This window comes from Austrofundulus limnaeus, unplaced genomic scaffold (assembly GCF_001266775.1).
Source record: "Austrofundulus limnaeus strain Quisiro unplaced genomic scaffold, Austrofundulus_limnaeus-1.0 Scaffold74, whole genome shotgun sequence".
In the NCBI taxonomy this organism is placed as follows: Eukaryota; Metazoa; Chordata; class Actinopteri; order Cyprinodontiformes; family Rivulidae; genus Austrofundulus; species Austrofundulus limnaeus.
In genome coordinates this window covers 660,690-670,570 of record NW_013952476.1, presented here as the reverse complement: position 1 = coordinate 670,570, position 9,881 = coordinate 660,690, and the positions used below count along the sequence as shown (strand labels likewise).

Genomic DNA, 9,881 nt, shown 5'->3' with positions numbered 1-9,881 from the left:
CTATAAAACATATAAAACCTTATAAAAACCTTTTCAGCATGGCTTCAAAAAAAACACTTCAGGATTTCTCAAACATGCATGAATGAGTCAGAGCAAGGCTTTGGACATGTTTTTTATGAGAGTATAACATTATAACATGATATAAAACTCAAAAAAGTTGATTTTACATGATATTGCCCCTTTAAAATAAATAGACTAATTTATTGGAACCTACCTGGAAAAATAAATATGAACATCAATTAAAATATAAAACAGTAGATAAAGTTTTACTTTTTAAATTTAATTGGTGCATTTTAAGTGTTTATTTAGTGGTTCATATAATTCTGCTTTTATTTCTACTTAAGTCAGTTTTGGTCCTCCGTACTGCAGAAGCCTGATAATCATCTATTTCAGGTGTGTTGGAGCAGAGAAACAAGTAAAACATGCAGGGCTGCGGCCCTCGAGGACCAGGATTGCCTATGCCTGCTTTAGTGTAATATGCTTCCATTCACATTATGTGACGACTTAATCCATCAATRCAGCCATTAACTGCAACRCCATACAGCTTCAGATTATCATATGAATCCACTGAGCTAAAGAACATTAATACCAAAGTATAACTTCACAAGATGCTCAACRTTCCTTATTTTAACACAGTGGTAAGACTGATTTTTCATGTAGGAAATCTTATAATATTATGACTATTCTGGTAACAGACGAGCAGTTGAAAAATCACAGTTCCCATTTTGCACTGTTGGATCTTAAGAAGGTTCTAAGTAGAGCTTCAAAATGCAAAAAGAAATGGGAGTGAGACACACAAAAAAAACCCATCTGAGTCATCATTTTATTGTAAACAAGTATTAAACTGAAATAGGCTGTTCATCAGATCATCAAAAGTTTAAGAAAATATCTCAAAAATGCCTCAAACTCTCCTAACATGGAGACAACATGAGTAATGAGTAGCTGCTCCATTCTTTTTAATCACCTCAAACGTTGTTTTGGCTTGATGCTGGCTGCTGGTGTTTCCAGGAGGCTAGAGGGAATGTTGCTCTCAGWGGTGAAGATGGTTTCATGGAGGTCATCCACTGGAACTGGGGTCCAGTTTGGTAAACTTCTCTTGCCATCCATCCCCAAATGTTCTCAGTGGATTTAGATCAGGGGAGCAGACAGGATGATCCGACAGAGTCACGTTATTCTCTGGAAGAAGTCCTTTATCAGGCAGTGTGACCTGCAGTGTTGTCCTGTTGAAAAACCAGTCATTACCACACAGACGGTGGGTGGTCTTCAGTCGTGAGGGAGACCCCCTGCAGCATCTCCACAGAGCCAGCTGCTGTTTGACACCTCTGCTCAGCCTGAAGCTCCATTGTTCCACTGAAGGCAAAAAACCACCCAGATCATGATGGAGCCCCTCCAGTGTGCCGTGTAGAAACCCCCTCAGGTGGGATCTCCTGCTCATGACAGTAATGTTGGGAGCCACTGGTTGCCACTCTCATTTCTTGTTTTGGCATTTTGAAGCTCCACTTAAAACCTTCTTACAATCCAATAGTGCAAAATGTGAATTCTGCTCATTTTTCGACTGGTCATAATACTGTCCTRATCAAAAAAATGTAAGACTTTATTTACATAACTTTGTTCTTGTACACTTATGTGGCACTAGTACTGCGTTGTATATCAAGAAACAAAAGTTCCAAGTAAAGAGAAACCAACTGTAACATCTCATGAAGTTGGATTTACAATATGAGACTGACTCTTAAACCTTAAATCCAAGATGGCTACCACGATGACAGCTGCAGTAATTATCTTCTATTATCATGAATCTCTTTAAATAAGTCTCAGAATATACTTTGCTACAGTGTTCGAAGAAATCGAATACACAAAAATATATTATCAGCATCTTGTTTTGCTAATAACAGTTAGCAAATCTTGTTGGTTTTCTGATTTTTTTGTCTGGAACATTGTGAAGTTAAATATTTCTTTATCCTCAGATCAAAGTTGTGATATCTGARGTAATCTAATACGGGCTTCTCAGAGCTGTTAGTTGACAGTAAAATCTGCAATTCGTGTTGAAGTTTCTCACCCTTTTTTGCTTTTTTGGTAAACTCTGGTCATCTTGTCAACAGGGACTGAGTATTTCTCAGAAATCTGTGGAAGCGAAGAGGAAATAAAAGGATCAAACTACAGCAAGTTAAAAGATAAAAATGAATTTTTCCCCAGGATGACTCTGTGTAACGGTTTCAGCAGCAGGTTGATGCTTACTGCCTCCATCAGTGCTCTGAGGGTCGGTGCTCGCAGCATCAAGGCATCGAACACTTCATCACACTCCTTCCTCACATAAAGAAGAACTGATGAGACAAAAGATTTGATTTATTTTCTTAATTAATGGAATAAAACMGTTTTTACAGAAATCACATTAGTCACCTTTTCTTTCTTGCTCCTGTTTGGACTTCTTGGGTGGAARGGCACAGAAATCTTCCTGACTCATCTTCTTCAGGGGAACTCCTCTGATGAAGACATCAGTGAACAAACGTAWGGTCAGAAGTTTACATACATTCATGCAAATCTTTTATTAGGTGGTGCAGAAGGATGGAGTCAAGGCCAGTTAACCTCCCGTGGCCATACAGAGGATTTATTTGAGACTCAGCTTTGCTGAAAATTCATGAACTCCGATTGAAACCAGGTCTGTGTCAGAAAAACAAACAGTTTATTGACTTGTACTCATTCTGCCAGGAACTACAGACTTCAAATATCTGCAGGAATTACTCATGGTGCAACTTGCTAAGGGAAGTTCAACTAAACATTACTGTAGTTGGGGTGAACGTACAAATCCAATTCCAATGACGGTCAAAGTTTGATTATATAGAGTGTAGATGATCCATACATCCATTGTTTATACACACTTCCTCCTTTCAGGGTCACTGGTGCCCATATCCAGCAGTCACAGTCCGAGGGGCGGGGTACACCCTGGACAGGTCTCCAGTCCTTCACAGGGACACACAGAAACAAACAACCATTCACTCAAACCTAGGGACAATTTAGAGTTACCAATTAACCTAGCAGTCATGTTTTTGGTCTGTGGGAGGAAGCAGGAGTGCCCGGAGAGGGCATGCAAACTCTACCCAGAAAGGTCCCCGGGCTGGGATTTGAACCTTCTTGCCGTGAGGCATCATCTCTACCCACTGAGCCACTGTGCCTCCCTGTTGAACTATTTGCTRACACAGCTGTTCATAAAGTGGTGAACCTCACCCCGTCCTTGTTTGTGAACGACTGAACCTTTCATGGATGCTCCCTTTACACTCACCTGTTTCCAATTAACCTGCTCACCTGTGGAGTGCTCCAAACAGGTGCTTTTGGAGGTTTCCCAGGTTTTTTGGAACATGTTGCAGCATCAAATTCAAAATGAGTGAATATGTGAGTGAATGAATGAATGAATGAATGAATGAATGAATGAATGAATGAATGAATGAATTGAGTTTAACTGTTTGAACATTAAATATCTTAAATAACAGATTGTTTTAAAATATTAAGCTTCTCTCAAACAGGTTTTTACTCCTCTTGATTCTTCAGTAATTTGTACAAGAACGTTTCATCACAAATCTTTTAATCTTTCTTAATCTCACTTGGCTGCAACTCTTAGGTTTATATTTCCTCATGAGTTAATTTAATTTTTAGAAAAAAAATCAAAATAAAAAGCACTATAAAATAAAAAGTCAAATATTAAAAAAAAACAAAGCAACCTTCAGGCCAAGAGTCAAACACAAAGTACCGTCAGTAAAGCATTATTGCAGAAAACACAAGGAGTGCTTGTTTTAATTAATAATGATTAAGGGGCAAATATTCTAAGATTTGTTTCTCTTTTCTGCACACTCTGCATTCAGTAATTGATTTACTTTGTTTTTTAATGGACTTTTTGTTGTTTTTATGAATGAAATAAAATGAATAAATAAATAAAYATATAAAATATGACCCAAATTTTATGGAAAACAAAAAGGAACAATATGAAATAATCTCTCCTGATATGAAAATACAATAAATAACGGCTCAGCTAGCTGAGTCCTTAGGTAAGAAAATGACATTTAATGTCAGGGATATTGAATAAATATACAAAAAAAAAAAAAACTTGCCACAGTAGTTGTCGAAGCTTATGTGATACAACTGCCTGCCATACATGAACCTCTGGTCTGTCTGTGGTCAGGGGCTTTTCTCACAGCTGATGGAAATTAAACAGGCAGATCGTATCCTGATTAAAACATGAGGCATCTTTTCTTAGCTCGTTAGCAAAGCGCAGCTAATTGAAACCTGTTAATCCTCAGCTCACTGTATCTGTTTGTGCCAAACCCCACAATTAAAAGTGGCTGGAGGTGGRCAATGAAATAATGTCCACAGCCTYGAATAAAGATTTTCAAACTGGTGGATTTTTAGAAAGTGAGCCTGCAAAACAAGAGCGTAGAAAAACCATCTGTATGATGCTCACGTGTCGATAACCTCCTCCTCGGTGCTGACAGCAAACACCTGCAGAGACAGAGAGAAAGCTTCAGACGGAGAGGCTGAAACGTGACGGCGGTGTGGGACCAGGTGGGTTCCTCACCTGGCCCGCTCTCTGCAGGTTCCCAAAGTGAACATTAGGGATGAAGAGGACCGGCTGGGAGTCCAGGTCCTGCATGCTTTTGAAGAGCGTACGTTCAGCCCTTTTAATAGGAGAGGTCGAGCCCGAGCTGCTGGTTTTCCCTGACGCAAAGAAAAAGCACGAACTCAGCATCTGTTGCCTAGCAACTACTCCTCAGGTACCACCGTGATGAGGTTTGATCAGGTTTGTTTTGTTAAATCAGCCTCCTGTCYTCAGTTATATTCAGTTTTATGGGTTTATCAAAGTACTCATGTCATTTTTAGTGCATTTTAGATCAAACACCTTCTGATATTATTTATACAAATGAAGTATTTTTTTCCATCGGAACAGAGCTCACCTTTTATCCTCCTCCTGAGTTGTTTCTTCTCCTCGTCACGAAGCTTCCTCTCAGCACCCTGCAGTAAACGCACACACACAGAAATCAAGTCAAACAAAAGCAAGCAGAAGTTGACCGAATATGGACGACTCAGCTGCCGCTCCTCCCCACCTTGTCGCAGAACACCTTGATCTGAGCGAAGGCCCTGTGGACGGGCCGGCTGCTGCAGCTGCTGTAGCTGTAGGTGTCGATCTGGATGATCAGAGGCATCCCCTTCACCCCCTTCTGCAGGGAGAAGTCCGTGCTCAGGCAGTTCACAGAAATAAAGACCTAGGAGGCGAAAAGAAAGCAGAGGTTTGAGTGAGGCTCAGACAGAGCAGACGGCTCCACATCAAAGGCCTGAGGTGCTGCTCAAACCATGTGAATCAGGTTCTTCTGAGCAGGTTTGAGGAGAGCATTAACTTCCCCTCCAGGTTCTCCAGATGTCCATCAAAGTGTGTGATGAGCTGAACATAYGACTTCTACCTCCCAGTTTACAGAACTTAAAGCAGGGGTCTGCAACCTTTACAATCAAAAGAGACATTTCTGCCACTGACGCAGTAATAAAATGTGTCCAGAGCCACAAAATAAGCTACAACTGTGATTATCAACTGGTGGTCTGTGGGCCTTTTCAAGGCCTTATCGGGAACTTTTACAGCCAGTGGAGATGACATTATAAAACTAAAAAATTTGTTGCGAATTTTATCATTTTATTATTATTATTTTTACCCATCAGGACAAATAAAAGACTATATTCATGTAAACAAGAAAAATACTTTATTTAGTTTATACCTAATTTCATAAAAAATTGTACAACAGAATTATTCAGGCTTATTTTTTTCTAATTATTATTATGTAGTTTTTAATATTCTTTAAAGATAATTCTGATGGATTTGAGAGAAAGACAAAAGTTGGATTATTTAAGTAAACAACAGGCTAACGTTTTAGTTTTTGTATTAGTAGTATTGATCACATATTTGCTCACAAATTGATTTCTATTGTGGGTATAAAAACAACAAAAACATTATTCTGTTATGTTTGGTCACATTTTCAAAGAGCCACTGTAGACGGACCAAAGAGCCACATGTGGCCCCAGAGCCGCAGGTTGCAGACCCCTAACTTAAAGGTTCTGCTGATGATCTGATACCCACAGAGTAGTAAAGTAAATACTTTACTTGAGTAATTATTTTCAGCTGACCTCTGCTCCTTACATTTTCACTCAATAATCTTTACTTTCTACTCCCTTCATTTTAAAAAATATAAGTCATTACTTCTGTTTCATTTTGGCCTGTTATTGTTCAAAAATAAAAACCTCAGATCTACTGGACCTCCCAGATATGGTGAATTTAATTGTGGTTGGTTTAGGAGTATAAATATAGAGAATTTTGACACCATGTTGGTTTGTACATCACAGCTGTACGACACAAATCACACTGCAGCAGAACATATACTGTATGTAGCTGAGTATGATGAGATATATCYGCAGCTGAAACAGGTAGACTAATGCATCCTAAATGTTTCAACATTAACATTTTAATATAACATTATTGTCACTATGGTCTTTAGAAAAATGTTTTATTTTTGTGGAGGTCACCTCCCATTGAACGCCATTTTGTCACATTTAATCGATGTTACTTTTAACACTTAAGTACTTTAAATATCAGATACTTTTACCCAAGTAATATTCTTAAAAGGACTTYAACTTTTACCAAAGTACTTTTATGTTAAGATTCTTGTTCTTTAATTCAAGTATCACTTTRAGGTACTTTATACAAGACTGGATAGCCAGCAGAGGAGCTAAGCAACAATTGTTGCTTTAAAGTGCCTGTGACATGCATATTCTTCAAATACAAAAAGTCAAAGAAAACATCTTTATATTCAAGAAAGTTGGAATAATATACACAATTTAACCCATTTTTGTCCCATAGCTGTCATATTTTCTTTTGAACTCGGCTCAGCCAAAGTGAAACAGGAAGTGACATCAAAGGGAACTCTTTAACAAAGAAAGCTCCAATATTACTCCAATAACATTATTTGAACTCTGACTTTTCTTCACCTCTCTCTGATAGTGACTCAAAATAATCTTAAGAGTCAGATTGTTCTCGACAGGCTGGGTTGTTAGCCATTTTAACAATGCTCTGTTCCCATGCAGACATTCTCCCCTTTGACATCACTTCCTGTTAATTCACATGCAAATATCTCAACAACCGTTCATCTCAGCAACATTAAATTTCTTTTGCGGTATTTTATCAATGTCCTCTTTCTAAAAATGCATTCATATGCATTACAAAARTTTGACATCATAGACACTTTATAAATATATTTTACACATCAGGGCCCATATTTATCAAACTTCTTGGAATGGAATTTCAGACTTAAGTGTAAATGTTATCAAAACTCTTCAGACTACGAATCACTCTTACTCTCCAGAATCTTAACTGGTTACGAGTTGCCACTAGGGGTCTGAGATGGACTGAAGACAGAAATCACAGCTGTGTCCTCTTCAAGAATACTGTACACTGCACCACCTCAGTAACTGCACTAAATGAGCCAGGGGTCTCCCATCTTTGTGTTATTCTCAGTTATAATGTACAGAGTAACTAAGAGAAAGTGTGGAAAACAGATTTAGTCATTAAATACAAAAGAAAGAATGAGAGAAAAATGACTATCAGTGAGCATTTGTTGGACTAAAATGTGGATATTTCTGTGCTGCTTTTGGCAGCTGGTGAGTGAAAGCTGACATGTTGCTGTCAACAATCACATGAACTACAAGGTAAAATTAAAATACTTTTCAACCCTGTCCTCTGATCAAATATGACAAAGCAGACACATAATGTTAAAAACTTTAATAAAATAAGCAAAAAAAATGCTCTGACTCAACATTATTTTCCTCTAAGAACCTTTTAAGACTCACCTTTTCTGAGAACAATCTCCACCTAAAAACCACGATGACGTTACATTCCTCCACATGTTCCTACTGAACGATGTCTGATTASATTTAAAACTCGGGTTTTAAACTTTCTCACTGTGCTTTAATTATGAGCATCTGCCTAATTATTGCATCACTGTACTGGATGGCATTAATCTGCCTCCAGTTCTAATGTAAAGAACCTTGGTGTTATTTTTTATCAGGATATGTCTTTTAACCCCCACATTAAAAATGTTACCAGGACCTTCTTCCATCTRCGTAATATCACTGAATTTAGAAACATMTTGTCCAAAAATGATGCAGAAAAACTGATTCATGCATTTATCACGTCTAGACTGGATTACTGTAATTCTTTATTATCTGGGCATCCAAAAATCTCTTTAAGAAGTCTTCAGTTAATCCAGAAATGCTGCTGCTAGAGTTTTAATGAGAGTTGGAAGGAGAAGTCATATTTCTCCAGTTTTAGCTTCTCTCCACTGGCTCCCTGTCAAATTCAGAATAGAATTTAAAATATTACTCCTAACATCCAAAGCTCTTAACAACCAAGCTCCATCATATATTAAACATCTTATTGTTTCATACTTTCCTATCAGAGAAATTTGCTCTCAGACTGCAGGTTTACTTGTGGTTCCTCCAGTTTCTAAAAGCACAATGGGAGGCAGAGCTTTCAGTTATCAAGCTCCTCTCTTCTGGAACCAACTTCTCGTTTCCAGGGTCGACCCGTGGCATAGGTGGTATAGGCAAATGCAAAAGGGTGCCGTCCATCAAAGGGGTGCCACAAATGGGGGAAGCAAAAAATATTTTATTAGAGTTTAGTTGATTTAGTTTGTAGAATAATCACTGGTTACTCAGGTTTATGAATTTGTTCTGTGGGTTTCTCAGCTGCTTGGTTTCTACATGAGGTGAAACATGAGGTTTCTGCATATGATGCAGAAGATGCTTCATGATAAAAGTATCATATGATTCATTCAAGACGAACTACTGGTGCTCAGTGTGGAAACACAAAAATAAGGATAATGGAAGTTTCACTTATGATCTCAGATAAAGTTCAGGTTAAAATCTGGTTTTCAGTGTTCTACCTTCATAAAATACTGATTATATCTTGTTTTATTAATCACAAGAATTTAGTAAAATGGTCTTTAAATGGCAGGAAAATGCAAAGTTTTAAGTAAGTTTCTTACGAAATTTAACCCCTAGACGCCCCCTAGAACTGCTTCAGTCCACAGCTGCTGGTTAACATGAACCGGTGTCCTTCATGATGTCAGCAGATGTTGGCAGGTATGGTGTAGACTTAATATGAAATTAATTATGTTGGTAATTAATTTAATTGGACAACCTTTTTTCCAAAGATGAAAAAAAACATCAAAGACAAACAATTTCATTTGGTATGTGGATGTATGTCAATTGGCAGTGAGAAATCTTCACCTGAAATCTTGCCTATGGCATCAAGCTGGCTAGGGCCGGTCCTGCCAGCTGACACTCTGTCTACCTTTAAGATTAGACTGAAGACTTTCCTATAGTTAGGGTTGGTTTCCTTGGTTATTCCTTAGCTCTGCAGTTATAGGTTTAAACTGCTGGAGGACAAACATACCACATTCCTTCACTCTTCTACTGTCTTCACTGTCTCTACTCACCTTGTTTGTTGTAATTATTTCTATCAATAAACGTGTTTTTCTGTCTTTCTTCACATAGAAACTACACCACAGTTACTGTTGGTCACCTTCCTGACCTCTTTAACCCCAGCTGATCGAGGCAGACAACCTCCCGACCTGCGCACGGTTCTGCTGGAGATTTCTTTTGTTAAAGAGATGTTTCTTTCCACTGATACCGATGTGCTGCTCAGGATAGGAGATGGCACCGAAAGAAGATTTGGTGCGACCTGCTGGCTTTCTTATGCTGCGTTCACACCGAACGCGATTTCAGCTTCAAAATCGCAGCCAACGCTGAAGTTTGAAGCTCGTGCACTTTGAGGTCAGACGCAGGTCAGCTCTTGC

At 38.4% G+C, this 9,881-nt stretch overlaps 1 protein-coding gene across 3 annotated transcripts in view; it reads right to left on the bottom strand.

Annotated features, from left to right (window-relative positions):
• The window catches only part of LOC106519260 (grainyhead-like protein 2 homolog), a 34,619-nt gene that overhangs the window by 6,490 nt on the left and 18,248 nt on the right, over window positions 1–9,881 (bottom strand). Inside the window, exons 8-15 of one of the 3 annotated variants that reach the window (XM_014010840.1) lie at window positions 5,091–5,249; window positions 4,941–4,998; window positions 4,565–4,704; window positions 4,451–4,488; window positions 2,398–2,480; window positions 2,236–2,321; window positions 2,057–2,121; window positions 810–1,350 (exon numbers count right to left, since the gene is read on the bottom strand). In XM_014010840.1, the coding sequence (XP_013866294.1) occupies window positions 1,239–1,350; window positions 2,057–2,121; window positions 2,236–2,321; window positions 2,398–2,480; window positions 4,451–4,488; window positions 4,565–4,704; window positions 4,941–4,998; window positions 5,091–5,249 (741 nt within the window). In that variant the 3' untranslated portion in view covers window positions 810–1,238. Of the gene's footprint in view, window positions 1–809; window positions 1,351–2,056; window positions 2,122–2,235; window positions 2,322–2,397; window positions 2,481–2,543; window positions 2,959–4,450; window positions 4,489–4,564; window positions 4,705–4,940; window positions 4,999–5,090; window positions 5,250–9,881 lie in introns of those variants that run through there. The other 2 variants (XM_014010839.1, XM_014010842.1) reach the window with 2 other exon arrangements.